The sequence below is a fragment of the Mytilinidion resinicola genome, assembly GCF_010093595.1.
Source record: "Mytilinidion resinicola strain CBS 304.34 unplaced genomic scaffold BDZ99scaffold_17, whole genome shotgun sequence".
NCBI lineage: Eukaryota > Fungi > Ascomycota > Dothideomycetes > Mytilinidiales > Mytilinidiaceae > Mytilinidion > Mytilinidion resinicola.
In genome coordinates this window covers 954,897-972,176 of record NW_022985453.1, presented here as the reverse complement: position 1 = coordinate 972,176, position 17,280 = coordinate 954,897, and the positions used below count along the sequence as shown (strand labels likewise).

The 17,280-nt window shown below is 53.2% G+C and overlaps 6 protein-coding genes across 6 annotated transcripts; 2 read left to right on the top strand and 4 right to left on the bottom strand.

Annotated features, from left to right (window-relative positions):
- Positions 1–184: 184 nt before the first annotated feature.
- BDZ99DRAFT_524315 (uncharacterized protein) lies at positions 185–1,213 on the bottom strand (the record flags this gene model as incomplete). Its single annotated transcript, XM_033725891.1, has 1 exon — positions 185–1,213. The coding sequence occupies one exon, from the start codon at positions 1,211–1,213 to the stop codon at positions 185–187; it is 1,029 nt and encodes a 342-aa protein (XP_033573053.1).
- A 3,021-nt stretch (positions 1,214–4,234) lies between these two features.
- BDZ99DRAFT_574307 (uncharacterized protein) lies at positions 4,235–4,860 on the bottom strand (the record flags this gene model as incomplete). The annotated part of the gene is made up of 1 exon (XM_033728363.1): positions 4,235–4,860. One exon carries the CDS (start codon positions 4,858–4,860, stop codon positions 4,339–4,341), a length of 522 nt encoding a protein of 173 aa, XP_033573052.1. The 3' UTR covers positions 4,235–4,338.
- Positions 4,861–5,549: 689 nt separating this feature from the next.
- On the bottom strand, positions 5,550–6,622 carry BDZ99DRAFT_510967 (uncharacterized protein; the record flags this gene model as incomplete). The annotated part of the gene is made up of 2 exons (XM_033724510.1): positions 6,297–6,622; positions 5,550–6,224 (listed from the first exon to the last, which is right to left on the bottom strand). The coding sequence occupies exons 1-2, from the start codon at positions 6,510–6,512 to the stop codon at positions 5,550–5,552; spliced, it is 891 nt and encodes a 296-aa protein (XP_033573051.1). The 5' UTR covers positions 6,513–6,622.
- A 915-nt stretch (positions 6,623–7,537) lies between these two features.
- Positions 7,538–9,000, bottom strand: BDZ99DRAFT_524312 (uncharacterized protein; the record flags this gene model as incomplete). Its single annotated transcript, XM_033725890.1, has 3 exons — positions 7,538–8,119; positions 8,177–8,559; positions 8,616–9,000. 3 exons carry the CDS (start codon positions 8,998–9,000, stop codon positions 7,538–7,540), a joined length of 1,350 nt encoding a protein of 449 aa, XP_033573050.1.
- A 1,729-nt stretch (positions 9,001–10,729) lies between these two features.
- BDZ99DRAFT_524311 (uncharacterized protein) lies at positions 10,730–14,874 on the top strand (the record flags this gene model as incomplete). The annotated part of the gene is made up of 4 exons (XM_033725889.1): positions 10,730–10,745; positions 10,833–11,216; positions 11,265–11,422; positions 11,473–14,874. 4 exons carry the CDS (start codon positions 10,730–10,732, stop codon positions 14,872–14,874), a joined length of 3,960 nt encoding a protein of 1,319 aa, XP_033573049.1.
- A 1,092-nt stretch (positions 14,875–15,966) lies between these two features.
- On the top strand, positions 15,967–16,548 carry BDZ99DRAFT_394863 (uncharacterized protein; the record flags this gene model as incomplete). Its single annotated transcript, XM_033715925.1, has 1 exon — positions 15,967–16,548. The coding sequence occupies one exon, from the start codon at positions 15,967–15,969 to the stop codon at positions 16,546–16,548; it is 582 nt and encodes a 193-aa protein (XP_033573048.1).
- Between the last annotated feature and the right edge of the window lie 732 nt (positions 16,549–17,280).

Below are 17,280 nucleotides of genomic sequence, written 5' to 3'. Positions count from 1 at the left end.
ACAACTGCTTGAGGTACCCCCATAGAATATCAGAAACCAAGGCGCGATGTCAAGTTTCAAATAGTGCAATTTAGACTGCCTTTTAATTGACTACCTGCTTACTGGCTAGTTGCTCCTCACAGTGGTGGCGAGTGGGCAAGTTGAAAGCCAAGCAGTGATAGATCCGTATGCCCAGAATTGTAACTTAACTCCGAACACGAGAGACCACATAGCTCCGATGTCTGCGAGCTAGCAATTCTGCCGAGAGGCCAAATACCACGACAGGAGCCTCAGCTTCCTGTGGTCCTGGAAGCTTATCCGGCAATTTCGGGGCTGGACTATTGTCGAAGAAGGATAGATTGCCATTCTCGCTCGTATCGACCGCGTGAGGAGGCGGAACGGCATAAGAACGCGTGAAGTAATCACGAGAGTTGTTTTCGACGTTTGAAGAGTTCCTTGGACCGGCAGTCTGGTATCGATATTCGCGAAGCCTCTCGAGAGTGAGAAGAAGCAGCTGATCGGCACATTTATGATTCGTCTCCAGTGGGGCTGACCCGCGAGGTGCGGGAGCATGATTGCGAGATCCCAAGACTCTGTCATCAGATGTGAGGGGATTATTGCCGTATCCCAGGATTTGTCTATTGTGCAGACTGTTTTCCACGGGCATGAGGCTCGGAGGAGGACCAGTGGAAGCAGCGTTGTAGGCAGGCATTGGAGTCGGAGGATATGAAGGGTGTGAAGTGGTGTGCGGAGAGCGAGCCACGGGTGGAGAACAGCGGGGGGCAATTGGGCCGGAGAATCCACGTCGAGGAGAGATTCCGGGTGGATCAGTAAGCTCGTTTCGAAGATGGAGTCCAGCTTGAATAGAACAGAAATCGGGCGGATTGGGCGGGGCTTCAGGAGGTGGACAAGGAAATATGGCGACATAAGCAGTGCGATTTCGCTCCATGGCTTTGCGGTGCTCGAACTCCTGCTGAAGTCTGGTGCGTTCTCGCTGTTGGGCCTCCAGCCATTGCATTTGTGACACCCATGCCGCATCTTGATTCTCTTCGCATCTCTTAGTACGGCTGTTATTGCGGCGATTTTGATCTTGCAGTCTTCGTTCCTCCCGAAGCTTGGCCAATTTCTTCTCTGAAACTGAAGTAAAGATGGGGATAGAGAATTCGGTTGTAAATGGTGCATCCTCAGAACACGCCCTGAGTCCAGCTAAGGTTTTAGGCTGGAAAACTGCCATGAGTACTCCTGTACGTCACTGTCTGAGGTCCTTCGTTGCGTTATCAGGAGTGAAGATGAAAGCTAAAAGTCAAGACAACGCAGACTGGAGCGTTCATTTCACTGTAATGGAGGAGCTGGTAAATCGGTGTTCAGTGAAGGATATTTGATGAGCGGATGTGCGATGATGATAATGATGTGTGTGCGTGTGTGTGGGAGAGGGAGAGAGACAGAACGTACTTGAAGCGAGGTTATGATGCATGGGAAAGAGACGGGTGGTGCTGCCTCGTCGCTTCCATAGTTGCGAGTAGAGCCAACCTTGGTAGCCGACATCTATCAACCACCTCTCAGTTTAAAACGAGCTACGAGGTCTGAAACAATACATTCTCTGCAGCTGAATTTTCATATTATGGGCTTTGCCAGCCTCATTCAGCACTGTTTGAGGTCTTTCGATACGTCATGAATGATTTGAAAGGGATGAAAAACGCCGGCTTTGTCCAGCCTGGAGACTCACTGGGACGCCCCAGACCTCAATCTCGATGACTACCACTCTTCGTGTCTCCGGATTTGACATTGGAAGGGTCTCTAAAATGACGACAATAGCAGTTTGCAAAAGGGAACACCTCAACTTCGACCAAACGGAATTACTCTAGAACGATTTGCTCAAAAGAGCGCTGCATAGGAACGTGAGCGTAGACTAAAATCGTGTTTCAATTGTCGAGTCTGTCAGAAATTGCGGTTGCTAATGAACAAAGCTTACAGGTATCCAAATCGCAGAGATTCTGGTATGGATTTCATATTGCTCGACGTTTTGATAGCGTTGGGTTTGACTTAGGTATGAACCAACCTAGCGTACCTACTATGCGGGTCTCTAAGAAAGATTTGGAGCTGCGTTAAATGCCTGGGGGATTAGAGACGTGGCGAGCAAGCTGCCCGCAAGGTCTTCAAAATGGCACCTCGAGCACACACCGAAAGGCGTAGTTGGTATATTTCAAAGCCCTCGATCACATATAAAGGTTTCATTCTTTCAGTCATTTAACCACTCTAAGCTTGTTTGGTATCATATTAGTATGGCCGCCATTTGCAGTGAGTGCCTTACGCCACTAGCCCATCAATGTTGGCAAATTTCCAACATCCCTTTTCTTTCGCATCGAAGACGTAGGATAAAAGATAGGTGCCATCGCAAACAGTATGATGTCAGTGTCCCAGGTAGTAAGTGGCCAGTGGACTATTTCGCTGGAGCGGGGGGAGTCTCGGGCAGGGACAGGAAGACGAGGTGCGTCAATAGAGGACGCTGTACGATGAAGCGCAAGCAACTCGTAGATCAGTCAGGATAACTCGCGATAGAGAGAGATTGGTCACAGGCGCTAAAGATGGGTGGGGTGAAGAAGGTAGTAAGGGGGCGTCGCGAGTCGTATGGATCAGCTACATGATTGACGTGCTGCATCCACTTAATTTAGGGACCCCCTTTTCAATGCGCTTATCTGCTTAGTGCCCACATTCTCTTATTTTGTACCCAGGTCTTGAAAAGCGTATTCAACCATCCCGTTAGATTCGACTACTGCGGTTCTGTTTGACACCAATTATATCTTCTGTATATTGTTTTTATCAACACAAAAAGGCATATACTTTATTCCATGAGGTCTTCCCAATAGCAAACCGACACTAAATCAATCGCCAGTGGTGAGTGACCTGATGTACAGGTCTAGCGTATGCCCGGCGCTGAAATTATGTTACTAGTTGCGAACTCTAGAACTCCCAATGTGCCCACGTAACATGAGTTGACTAGAAAATGAGACATAGGTCGGCATTGCTACTTTTCGTGCTTTTACTACTGTATAAGCTTCTAAGGCAACAATATTACAGGCTTTGAAGTAAAAGGAATGGGTGTTGGGTAGATGTAATTCGATTTCGCATGTCGTTGATTAGGGTAAAAACTCGGGTTGCAGCACTACAACCTAGGGTCAGCAACTCATATGCAGTAACGTATCAGGATAGCATGCTGATACAGGAGGAAGTAACAGGTAGTGCAACAGCAGTGCTGCAGCACGGTATCAGTACTGTATCAGGAAACAGGATGAATCAAGTAACGCGTCAGGAAGAGATACCACGTTATGCCCCCGGGGCTGGCCCCCCTCCTTCCCCTAGTATATAAACAACGAGCTAGACACCCATAGAAATCAGAGTTCACATCAATTTCAACCTGAGTTAAAAGGGGCCAAGAAAGGGTGAACGCTAGAAGCCAGGCGGCATCGTAACTCGCTTATATCAATCTTAGTTCCGCGAAATCTCCTTTGTAAGAGCTTACAATGGAATGCGTTCAATCTTAAGCGAAATATTTTAATAAAGTAAGCTATTCTCTGGACGGCGTCTTGATTTCCACCCCGCTACTTATGACAAGATGAACTAACTGCACAGAAGAGACGCGGTGTATCGCGCCACGTACCATTTGTACGTATGAAAAATGGGTCCCGTAGTTCATCTCGTAAGAACTTGCAACTGAACGAGGCTACCGCTGTAGGGGGTACCTCAACGTCTCTTCATTTCCTTCTCCTCAACCTCTTGACCATAACCTGATTTCGAGGCTCGCGCTTACGATGAAGTGCCTACGCAGCGTGCCCTCGACGTGTACCAAATACAGTGTCGCGCGGTTGTATCTGTAAGACTTTGTAACTGAAGGGGTGCAATTTGCTTCGGAGGTGCTCCGTTAGGTTCTTATAATGCTAATGGCATCGACCTAATCTAGGAGCTCTGGTTCTAACGTAAGAAACAACCACGCGGGGCATACGGGGCGTGCCCCCCGCGTCTATTAAATTTTGACTCTCGCGGTTGATTCTGTAAGAAGTTGTCACCAGCCGGCACGAGACGTCTGCTGAAGCACCTCCGCAGGGGTTCATAATACTTTTTCCGTGAGCCTGATTTAGGGGGTGCCATCGATCGAAATGGTTAACCACTATGTTTTCACGCCGCGTTGACTATGTCTACCTCATATCCAGGAAACAACTACCACTCGCATATCTTAGAGCACTATCATCTACTAAACCACCCCCCCGCAAATTCTGCCCTCGGGGCTCACTCACCCATCCTCCTTCTCGTTTTCCTTTATCCTCCCCTCACCCTTCGGCGACGGCCCATGAACAAACATACTCACCGACCTACCCTCCCTATTGGCGATCCCGGGACAAACCTCGGTCCCTCCCCTCCCTTCTCTTCTTCCGCATTCTCCTTTTTCGCTAGATTCATGCCCTCTTCATCCTTCTCGTTCCCATCCTCCTTCTCCAATATATCCATCCCCTCCTCACCCTCCCCCTCCCTCCCCACCTCCTCCGCAAACCCTCTTACCCACTCCTCCCGCATCTTCAAAAGACCTGGGAGGGGATCAAACCCCCGCTCCCTCCTTTCCATCGCCCCACCATCCCCTGGGGCCGGGCTACCAGCTCCGCCGCGCATATGCCCAGTTTGGTGCGTAGGGGCAGGTTTGGCGGTTCCCGCGCGCTCGGCCACTTCTACCTCGTTGGCTACGGAGGGTGCGAGGGCGTCTTCTTGCTTTTGGCGCTTCTCGTCGCGCTTGGTTTTGGGCTTACGTTTGGAGGGGGAGCGGTGGAGGAGGCGGTGGAGGGCCGAGGGGGGGCTAGTGGGGGGGTCGGGAGTGGGGGTGGGAGAGGACATGAGGAAGAATAAGGGGTGTGGCGATTGTAAAATTTACTGTTTTGGTAGTTGTCCGGGGGAGGGCGGGGGGGAAGTCAAAGAGGCTTGGGTAGAAAGGGATTTGAGACGGGAAATGAAGGAGATGGGAAGGGAAGGAATGGAACGGAGAGATGGGGTTTTATATGTCAGCGCATTGGGAGGCGTGGTAGATGAGGAAACGGGACGGATTGCTAGCGCTGTCTCGTAGCCTAGGTGGATGATGGTGGGAAAGCTGGAGGGAGTTTGCTGCGAGGAGGTGGTGGGAGTGTTGGATGCTGAGCGGATTGAAACCGTTCAAAGGAAAAGTGCGTTGGACATGATATGGCGTGCAGAGGCCGGTTTGAATGGATAAAGGTGTAAAGAGTGTCTTTTGGGATAATGAGGTGGGGACGACGTGTTATGTTGACGTGTTGAGTAGACTGATGCAGAGCTATGATGAACGAGATGGATAAAATACGCTGAAAGAAATATATCGAATGTGCTAGGTAGTTAGCGTGTCTTGATGTAATCCTCACCACCTGTCTCACTTAGGGTATGAAATAAGTCGAAAAATCAAAAAGTCGTAAGATAGCCGTTTTGACGTTCCACATGAACTCCAGGCATCACCACTTAACCCCATTCCCTTCTGCACATCGTAGCACCATCTCCACTACTCCAAGATCCGAGCCCTCCTACATTGTCGGCATCCCCTCGCTCTCCTTTGCAGGCCTATTAATCATCCCCAACCTGATGGCCCAATCCTCCCTCCCCACCTCCTTGATCAACTCCTCCGCCATCTCCAACCGCCTTTTATACACTCTCCTCTCTCCATCCACCTTCAAGAGCCTCCCGTGCATCTGCAACACCTCCGTCCTCGTGTTGAACAACGCCATCACTCCCACACTCCCCACCAATAACCCCAACACCAAAATCTTCCCGATATCGCTCACATTGCTCGTCAACACGGCCGTCGCATACAACAGCAACGTCGCAGACGCGGTAGCGTAGCTCTCCCTCGTCGTGGGATCACGAAGCCATTGCCCAGACGTCACGGCCTTAAGATCGTCAACAGCGCCACGAATCCGAACCCAGCGATCTTGGCTTAGAAGAACAAGGAGATCGCCATCGACGCCGGCTTCAGGCACACCGAACCAACCCGGGGCACTACGGCGGCGGATGATGGTGGTGTTGACGAAGCGGCAGAGGATGAGGAGGGACATTACCAGCACACCCCAATGATCCTCACTCAGCACTACGAATGCTAGAGTCGCCAGTGTTGCGGAAACGGTAGCCACATATGCGAGATAGGTAGAGAGTTTGGTGTTCTCGGTACATATGAGTGCGGAGACGAAACGACGGAACACGGACTTTTCGGGCGTCCCCGTCAGGCGGATGGTGGTTAGTTGCCCTGGTCATCCGTGCTTTTGGAAGAAGGAGACGGTGGCGGGGTTCTCGACGCGGAAGACGTAGCCGCTGGTCATGGCGGCGACGGCGGGGTACTCTCCGCCGTTGAGGGCGGAGGCGGTTTGCTGGCGGTGGATGCCGGGGGCTAGAACGAGGCAGTCGAGAAGCGTAGATGTTCCTGTTAGAGCGGTACGTTGGGAGAGGGTGGAGAGGTCGGCGAGGGCGATAAGTCCCGTGGCTGACAACGGCATGATGGATGGGTTGGGGGATAGAGAAGTGGAAAGGTGATTCTGGGGGTTTGTTAGGGCTGGCTTGAAGGAGGAGGAGAGCAGAGATGGTGACGACCTTTGCTGGATCAGACATGTTAGCGTAATAGTATAGACTTGTAATAGATGACTGAAAGAAGTTGAAAGGTTTTGGATGGAAGACTGGGCTTTTATCCATAATAAAGAGAGCATATCTCAGCCTTGTGCGATGGAGCCTAAATGATAACGAAATAACGCTCAATACGCAGCCTAAAGCCTATTATTGTGGAAGACCTTTCGTAACATGCAAGAAGCTTCGGTGCTTGAGTTTGAATGGTTTGATTAAGGGAAAGTTGATTACTGTTGATGTTAAACCGTCGTGAATGAAGAAGTTGGCGCTGCGCGGAAATGTCACATGATATCACGCTCGATCACATGACCTTTGGCAACTAGTTGCGCTTCAGGCACCAGTAACGTCGAAAAGACTATCGAGGATTGGTCAACGTAGTCGCATGATACGAATTAAACAAAATACTTATATAACCCAATCATTATTTGAGCGTGACGAGGTCACATTCAGAATGGCGACTTTCGAATGAGGACCCTCACAGATAGCAAACTAGGAGCTTTGATTTGGATCTGAAGACTAGCTCCTGCAACGTATTTCGAAAGAAACGTAGGTATAGTATGGACCGAAAGCATGTCCCACGCAGAGGAACCGTTCCCTGAATAAACGTGAATTTGTCCCCTGAATAAACATCAATTTACCCTCAAAGAAGAACTGCCAATGTCCTGCCAAGACTGAGTTGACGACCCCAATCTGTGCCTCAAGATACCCTAGGAGCGAATACCCCTTGGATATAGCTCGTCAAAAGTGAACGAGTCCCGACGGCAAAATCAACCACCAATAAAACTTCAATCTCGTCCCTGCCCGGTGTTACGAATGATCTTATCATAGGCTCGACAAAAGGCACAATCCCCAACATATGGCAGCTATGCGAACATGTGTAGAGAAGTTGTTCTGTCGCCTCTCACACGTTGAGTCTTCGTTTCTTCAAACTCTGAAACGGAGCGTCGGTTGTCTCGTCTGTATCTTCGATCTTCGTCTCGGTCTTTGGTTTCACGTTTCCGTCCTCTTCAATTTTAGCAGCAAGAGAGTCATTGTGTCTCTCGGCCAAAGCCACAACAGAAATACCGTTTTCATGGCCATTTTCCTCGCCGTTGGCTTCGTCATTTGACCCGCCGTTCGCGTTGGCATCGATGATGTTCTTGCACAGGAGGCACTTTATTTCCTCTTCCCAGCTCTTCTCCTCCTTTGTATCCTCAGTACCAGTGCGCAGGTCCGTGATCCGTACGACCGTTCTGTGGGTTCCAGCAACTACTTCAGCTTTGAATGACGCTTCCGGGTCCGGAATTACGGCTCCTCCTGACACTGAGCTCTTCCGCTTGCCGCGTTGCTTCTTTGCGAAAGGAAGCCCTCTTTCTTTATGCACAGCTTGGAGAACTTTCTCCTCGATACAGGGCGCGTGGAGCCATCTATCGCAGGAGTCGCATTGGATGAGATCGTGTGAAGGGTTGAATGGAGTTTTGCAGATGCAGTGTTTGTTGAGTTCCTGGCAGTATTTTGTTAGAAAAGTGGTACCAATATACATGAGATAAGGAGTCCATACTGATAGGCCTGGTGTTTTCTTGTCATGAAGCAAGTCAAACGTCTGTCGCCAGAACAACTGATCACCTTCCAGAAGCTGTGACCTATTCTCCTCCTCCACGTAGTGTATCACGTTGGCGCTGTCCTGGACGGTTGTGGCGTCGATGATCTGCATATCGTTGGTCGCGATGATCTCGTTCAGGCCATGATATGGTCGGCGCCCAGGATAAGGCAGGTCTTCTGGACGGTACATCCAGTATACTCGCAGGTAGACATGTTGCTCATCGCCGGCGCGCACTTCGAGAACCTTCGCAACCCAGCTCGTGATGTGCGCATTCTCCCTCTCAAGCTCGGCGGATGGACGCACGAAGACAAAGTCGTTGACCTCGAAGGTTTTGTCGAACACTGCAGAGAGGAGATGTTAGCAGCGCCAAGTTTGGGAGCTATGAAGATTCGCATACCTGTAAATTTGCGGTACCGACTAGTATCTTCCCAGTAGTGAGCCGGAGCGACAGAATAGACTAGATCGAGCTCTTCCACGTCAAAAGGGTTGGGTTGATGATTCGGTGTAGAGTATAGTGGCTCGTCACGTTTGCGCTTCTTAGATAGAGGTGGTTCAGGTTGGTCGATCTTGCGCATCTTGATCTTGAAGCCGTCAAAGTTTGGATCGTTTTCTTCGAATTTCGACCAGTCGGTACGCTCTCGCTCCGGTTCAGGCTCTTCTTTGGTGACAGTGGGAGGAGTCTTGCTGTTGCTATTGCCATTGCCATTCGTTGGCTGTGGCGGTGTTGGGGCATGACTGTTCGAAGAGGAGGCGCGCGGCGTCCTGCTCTTGCGGGGAGGCATTGATGCTCAGTATATGCAGGGAATTTAGGAGGCAGATGGCGTATATTGAGATATATGTCGAGGGGCGTCGCAGCGATGGTAGCAGAGCTTGATGGTGATGGTGTTTCTGAGGGCGGCAAGGGAGGCCGGGGTGGCGGGAGACGCGACAATTCTGGCTATTTGCAGAAGCGGTGTTGTGGGCGCGGTTCAGTGCGCATTGGATGGGTGTATTGTGAGCGTGATGCGACGGTGGAAGATGCACAATTTACGCGTTTGAGCTGAGGTCGTCGACTCGTCGAGCTTCGCGGTGGGCGGAAGTGGAGCAGCGATGCGGAAACGCCAAGCATTCTTTACGCTGCCGGCCAACAGTCGGATACCCCCTAGTGCGTAACTTTGCACAAGCTCTGTACACTGATATAAGCGTCACGTGCCATCCAAGACATCGCAAACGGCGCAGCATGGCGCCACCTGGGCAGACGACTCGAGGGCACTGAACAAGGCGGATGCTGCGGATGCTGCGGATGCGGTGCTGCAGGACTGGGCCTTTTGCAAGCAGCGGCACGGCTGGGACTGCAGGTTTTCACTTTCTGAAACGCGCTGGGGGCGCTGTCTCTCTCGACGATGCGATGTACGAAGAGCTTCATCGTGCGATAGGATAGAGTACCGGTTCTGGGCATGCAGGTCCGGGGAGCCATGTTGGAGAGGTGCAGCACGCGGGGAAGCCTGGCGCACCTCTGTCCCAAGCTTCACCACAGACCAGATCATTCGTCGTGCTGCGGGCCCTACCGCGTTCCGCCCACGAAACAGGCCGCCAAAGGATTTGATAACGCCCAGCCGGCCGCCGCCCGCAAGTCGCAGTCCGCTCTGCCTTGGGCGGCATCCCGCGAGGCTAAGGCGAAGATCCAGGCCTGGCGGCTGCTAGGGCATCTGTTAGGGCCCCAGAAGCAGCAAACGATGCTGGAGGTGAGATTGGGATTGCTGTCACGGCACCACGCGGGCCTGACGACACCACTGTGCCACTACTGGCTGCCGGGCACTCAGAAGCCTCGTCAGCCTCTGACGAGATGTGCGTGGCCGTGCTTGGCCGCCAGATGGAATCGCCGGCACACGGTATCGACCGTTGGAACATGGCCCAAGGCCCCAGACGCCCACACACCCAAACCGCGACCAGATCCGCCTTGTTTCTGCGCTCGCCGCCCAGCTCCTCTGAAGAATTCTCCAAAGGTACTGACCTCCTCGCTGCCCTGCTGCCGGCGACCTCGACACACGCCATTCACGCCATTCACCCCGTTCACCGCGCGCACCAGTCCTTTGTCCGGCCGCCTCCTGGCCCCTGTCGGCGTCTATTTTTACGTGGCGTCCTCGGTCCCTCTTGTGAGCCTGCCCCCTGCCCTGCGTGCACGCTCTCGCTTCGTCATCGTCGAGCCCTGTCCCGAAGCCAAAGAAATCGCTCCAGTCTAATAATCAACAACCGCTCCTGCTCTCCTCAACAACACCCTCTATCCTCACCTCCAACCCCTCCCGCCAGCGCCTTCGCATCGCCCGCCGTCGCCCAGTCGCTCGTTTGCCCCTCCGTCTGTCGTTTTGGCCTCCGTGTCGCATCCGTGTCATCCGCCGCTGCTGTGGCTTGCGCGGCTGAATTGGCTGCACCTTCAACGGCGAATCCGACCATTCCGCCCTGTCGCTTGCCTTGCCAGGCACCAGGCTGACCGTCCAGAACAATCCTCCTTGGCACCGAAACACCGTCGCCATGCCTCGCGCGAGAGGTACGCTCCTCCCCGACTTTGCTCCCACGTCCTCTTTGTTGCCAGTGTCGACGTCTTCCACTCTTTGCTAATGCCATATGCCTTCAGTCCTTTCCTTCATGTCCGAATGGGGCGGCAGCTCTCCCCACAGCCACAAGAAGGCGCCTTCCGCGTCTGAGCAGCCCTCGTCGCCGACCAAGACTACACCGGCGCGATCTTTTACCACCCCCATTCCGACCTCCGCCTCTGCAACACAGCTCGACAATTACACGAGAAACTCGCCCGTTTCGAACCAGCAAACCCGCGAATATCGCTCCGACTCGAGGCCATCCTCGCGGCCCGTCTCCATGATCCAAACATACCAGCCTCCAGTCATGGAGGTCAGTCAAGACACGTTGCCAGAACTGCAGCGCATCTTCACCTTCCTAAACAGCCATTCCAATAAGCTGTACCAGGAGGGCTACTTTCTCAAATTCCACGATACCGACGGCCGTACGTCTTTCTGTCCTTTGGGTCCCTCGTGATGCTAATTCTGGCCAGGTGGTCGGCCCGCTGCGGATCGGAGCTGGCAGGAATGCTTCGCCCAGCTCGTGGGCACTGTGCTCTCTCTATGGGATGCCAGTGAGTTAGACCAAGTTGGCACGCAAGGGGACGTGCTGCCCACATTTATCAATCTCACCGATGCAGCAATCACAATGGTACGACTTTATTTTGGAACAAAATAGACCCCTGATACTAACCAGCCTAGGAACCTGCAATGAAGCTCGGTGACGGCAAGCTGCTCGATAATATCCTGGCTGTGTCGACTGCTGCGAGCAATAAATACCTATTCCATTTCAACTCCTTCAACTCTCTTACTCAATGGACTGCAGGAATCCGCCTTGCCATGTACGAACACACGACTCTACAAGAGGCATATACGGGAGCTTTGATCGCAGGCAAGGGCAAGACTCTCAACAATATTCGAGTAATTTTGCAACCTACGAAGGTCAAGTACGAAGACTGGGCGAGGGTCAGATTCGGTGCGGGCACGCCTTGGAGACGGTGTTGGTGTGTTATAACGCCTCCCGACGAGAAGGAAGTCGCAAAACTTCAGAAAACGCACAAGAAGTCGTACCAGAAGCCGCCCGTCCTCAAAGGAGAAATGAGTTTCTACGATTCCAAGAAAATCACCAAGAAGACGAAGCCGATCGCGACGGTGTCGGAGGCATATGCAGCCTATGCACTCTACCCGCAATCTAAGCCTTTAATCGATCAGTCGACTCTTGTCAAGATTGAAGGGAAAATCACGATTCATTCTTCACAGCCGAGAGTCACGGACGGGTTCGTCTTTGTCATGCCTGAAGCACATCCAGCAGTCTCGGGCTTCGAAATCATGCTTCGCTTTTTATTCCCCGTCTTCGACGTTTTCCATCTCTACGGACGTCCTCAAAAGCTGGTTTCCGATGTTCTCGATTCCCGGGGATTGATGTTTGCTATGCCACCGGACAGGCGCTATGGTTATCTGGAGATGTGGGACGTTGTTTCTCTGATACACGCTCAAGGTAGTAACTCTTGGGGCGCGAGGGAATGGCGAAAACAACTCAAGGAATTGACTTCAACGCGAATGACGAGCGCACCATCCCGCCATCAGAGCCAAGCTAGCAGTCGCCGAAATACTGTTGGCAGAGCGAGCCTTCCGCCATCCCGGAATGGAGGAGTAAAGTTCGACGATGAGGGGTCTGTCCGATCACAGCCGTCCACGCGAAGAACCTCGCCGGTCCGAGGCGACTTTGACGGGTCTCGACGCGTCGATACAGCCCCGCCTACCACTAATACCCTCCCACGGCATCGGCGATCTGTTTCGGAAACCCATGGCTATCGACAATACCAGGCAGATATGCCGTCTCGGCTTGCTCATGGCGTGAACGCTAATGAGCAATTCGATACTCCACCACCACCGCCCGAGCACAAGGTCCTGAATGGACAAGGTGCTCCGCAGCAGTACCACGAGCCGTACGATACTGGCTCGGATGGAGAAGAGCGCGGAACCCCGGACGAGCGAGACCTGCCAGATCTTGGTGCCGCAGCTCCACCGGCCCCTCCAACAGGGCCAGTCGAAACTCCCCCCGCCTTCGCACACGGTCCGGGACAGCTGCCTCCTACAAGACCTTATCAGCCTCCAAACATGGTCAAGCCAAACGCTCATATGGATCCTGCTACCCTGCATCAGCTCGCGGATGCCACTCAAACAACTCTGCCGGCATCGGTTGCGGCTGCTGGTGCTGCGGCTGCCGCGGCTGCCTGGAAGACTCAGGAGAGCACTAGGAATGACTGGAAGCAAAGTGGAGAATATGGTAGGCGAAGCGGGGAGTATGATAGACGTATGGATGGAGGAAACCAGTGGGGCGACGCTAATAACGGGGGTGCACCAGTCAATCAATCCTACCATCCAGGATTCAGCGGCTCTCCAAGCAAGAGACTTCCCACGATTCCTGCCTCCCCCTACATTGAGCAATCTGAGCCATCGCCTCACGCTTCATACTTTGTTCCGTCAGCTCCTCCTGTTCCCGAACACGGTCAAATGCAACAATTTCCCGCGTACCCCGGTGAAGCGGAACGAACGTCAAGCGACAGCGGTCATATACATCGTAAACCAGTCCCAGGTCGGTCTTCACCATCCTCGCGAGAGGCTCGTGACAATTTCTCATCGCCAGCAAGCTCAAGTATCGGCAGTTTACGACACGATGTGATCGACCCAGAGGCACTCGACACCCTCGAATTCGCGGATACATCTCTAACCAGGAACCAAAGCATGTCTAGCAGCAACTACGACGATGATGCGGCGTCCAGCTCGACTACTGACTATGCTAGCACGATCAGCGAACAATCTAGAACCCGAAGATTGCCACCGAGACAAGAACGTCCTCGAAGTGGAGTGCTGCGCACTGTGGGCGACCCTAGCCTCACCAAGAAGCCAGATCTGATCGTTGGTGACGCTCATTACGATGCGCAGCCGAAGCAGCAAGAAATAGCCACGGATCTTCCCACCGTCGATTTCGGTCCCACGTACGCGCTCAACCCAGGTGATGTGAGACGCCCTGGCACGGCAGGCACGATGACACAAGCCGTCCACGAGGCATCTAGGTCCCAAGAAAAGCTAGGAGACATGTCGAGCGACCGAAAACGCGAATCTATGGTGACTGGAAGGACAAGTCCCGGATTCGTTGGCCACTTCCGTGCGTCTTCCAACTCCCCGGACTTGGCACAGGCATCCGAAGCTCGGACAGTTGCATGGCAACCGGGTATGGGTGCCAACCACGGGACACATAGCAGTCGGGAGAAACTCGATGCGGAGGACTGGGTTCAGCAGCGTGCAAATGCTGCTTCTCACCCTCGAGCATCCCCGGTATTCGGCCATAACAGGAACCAGTCTGGTCTTACTCCGCCTACGAGCCGTCAAGTATCGGGCGACTGGACCAACTTTCAGCCTACGCACCAGAGAACACCTACAGGAGAGTCACTGCCCTTCCGTCCACCTAGTCGTCCGGTCAGTCGACCTCTTAGTCGGCCACAATCTCGCGGTGCCGGTAACGTGCTGATCTCGGAGAAGCCGGCCCAGCTTTCCGCGCGTGAGCAGCAACAGGTATCGAGGATGACTGGCACGCCTTTGATCGATTTGTCGCAAAATAACAAGAAAGACCAACGCCCTGCATCGGCTGGCCTAGTTGGCTATGTCAGTCAGCGAGAGGAACAGAAATTGCTCGCCAAGCAGAACATGACTACTCCAGCCATGCAAGCCGAGATTGACCGGCGGATGCGGCAACAGCAGCAACAGATGCCCATGCATGTGGCACAAGGAAGCTACAGCGGCACACCGAGTATCATGGGCATGCCGCAACAGAACTTCTCACAGCCTTTCTTCACGCCATCGCCGACGCTCCAGCAGCAGCAGCAGACAGGATACTTCCCGCCGCAGGCACCGATGCAGCAAGGTTGGGTGCCGCAACAGCCGTCGCCTGGACAGTATGGCGCGGGCGGCTTCGTGCAAGGGCAACCGCAAGTGCACACACCGACGCAGGCCTATGGCGCGAGCTGGGACCAGCAGCAGGCTGCGAGGTCGCAGGGTCGGGCGGGGCCAATCTGGCAAGTGAGAGGAGCCAAGAAATGAGTGGATGTCGAGTCAGCAAAGGGTCGATCATACAGAGTGGAAAATGGATTAGAGTCTGTTGTATAGCGAAAACAAGAGTGTATGAGAGTACGTGGGCGGTTTCAATTTGGGCTGGTTCGAGTGGGCGTGTTTGGACTGTATATATGGGAATTACAGACTGGGAGCAGGCTTTGCATGAGTTAAGGCCGCGAAATTTCTTTTGTTGTTGGTCACGGGTATTTTTCCTTGGTCACTCTGCATGTCCACCTCGATGAAACTTATCTCTCCTTATCCCCCGTCAAAACTTGTCTATTTCTCCTTTTCTCTTGTACACGCATGCATGATCCGGGGCATTGGGGTGGGCTTGGGGACTTAGGGACTTGGGCATTTTTGTGGGTGAATGCATCTTTCCTCGGTGTCTGCATGATGTGTGGTAGTCGCTGCTATCTTCGAACAGTCTTCTAGAGAACGATGAGCTTTTGGATGAGAGAAGGGATTATGGAGTTTTAATACATGTGGTTTTGGAGCTCTTCTGTATCTTTAGGTCGAGTCAATGGAGTGTGGCTGCTTGTTTGAACCCCGGCCCCCGCTGATCTTATCTGGGTGCGAGATGCAGGTGCCCTGGTTGTGGGGATGTGTAACGTTACACGGCATGTCGTTCGGGCATTGAGGATGTGCGGGGCCGAGATGAGCATGACGCCTCCTGCCATTGACCATATCATTTCTCATAAGAGTTGTTTAATCTGAGTTGCAGGATGCTCTATTACTAATTGACCACCCTTAGGTCCTGCATCTACCAACATCGACCGAGCGGCCACGAAGCAAGAGCGAGGGCGACATCTCTCAAGGGTCCAAGACCCTTTCCTGCGACCTTCCAAGCCGGACGAAGTCCGCCACCGTGGTACCCTCCCCGTTCCAGTCTCAGCCTTGTACGACCGTCGTCGTTCGAGGGGATGAAAAGAGGGGTTTCCCGTCTCCCATCTTCCGTCTCTCCTTCCTAGCACTAAAGTCTTTCCGGTCTCTGATATCTTCCACACTTCACTTCAAACGCACACTTCAAGCGCACGCTCCAACACCCCTACAACCCCAACCCAAAACAAAACCCACCCAAAAATGCCCACCCCCAGCCTCCTCCTCGTCCGCATCCGCCTCCTCGACCCCGCCTTCGCCACCTCTCACGGCTGGGCGACGTGGACAAAACTGCATTTCGCGGACCTCCTGTCCCTCGGCCCTGCCTCTGTCAACGCCACGTCGCAGTTTCTGAACCTCGCCGCCCCGACTGAGGAAGAAGAGGGCAAGAAGGCGGAGGAAGCGCGGTTTCCGTATTTCAACATCATCGAGGTGGGGGATTTGGGCGTGTTGACGAGCAAACCGTATCTGGAGTTGAGCCGGGCGAAGGATCTGGCGGGGAAAAGGGAGGAGGGGGAGGCGATGATTTGGGATGTGGCGGATGCGCGGTTTGCGGCGTATGAGGGGGTTGGGGGGCAGGAGAAGGGTGTTGGGGATGAGAAGGTTGTTAGAGAGTCGAGTGGGGAGGGAAGGGGAGACGATGGGGCTGGAGCTGAGATGGGTGAGTTTACAACGCTGTTACCGTTCCAAGACTCCAGGTCTGATATGTCCGGAAGGTACGAAATACCTCGTCACCGCGGAGATCTTCACCGAGATTTCTCCCTCCGACGCCAAGGAAAGCTTTGATTCGTGTTCCACCACGCTAAGAGGCTTATGTAGAGAGGCGAGGGCGACGCTAAAAGTGGTGAGGTTGTATAAGCTGAGGAACGAGACGCTGAATCCAGTGCCAGTGCTAGAGTCAGCGCCGTGGCTGGGCTTGTGGGTAGGGGAGGGTGGAGAGGGGGTAAAGGGGGTGGTGGGGAAGATGCCAGCGATTAAGTTGGGGGAGGAGGTGGTGGAGGTGAGGTGGGGGGTTTATGAAGTGGGTCATCAGGCTGGGGAGGGGGTGTTTGTTTGAGGGGTGGGTGGAGTTGAGGGTGTGAGCGCGGTGGAAGTCCATTCTAGCATGCTTTCCAGTCATTTCAGATTGACAGTTGTGCGTCTTGTCTTATTTCTCTCGTCGCTTGAACATATTAAAAAGCTTAACAGGGGATGCGTACATGTCACGTGTTTAAACCGACTGGATCCTTGAAGTGCACGTTAGAGGGCTGTTTTAGGAGCACCTTAGTTATCACCCCCCCTTTCTTTGCGTATCACCCCCCTTTTCTCTGCGTGTCACCCCCCCTATATTAGGCCTAGCTCCGGCCCGTATAAATATTGTTCCACCAATCAAACTCACCCGCTTGCCTCCGTGTCGACTGCGTAAAATGGAGAGTATGCATCACAAAACGGAAAGGCTGTATTATAGGCTGCATCATCTAGGCCAATAGGAGTCTATTCGCTCTATCTACTCTAGCTACTCTACTCTAGCTACTCTAC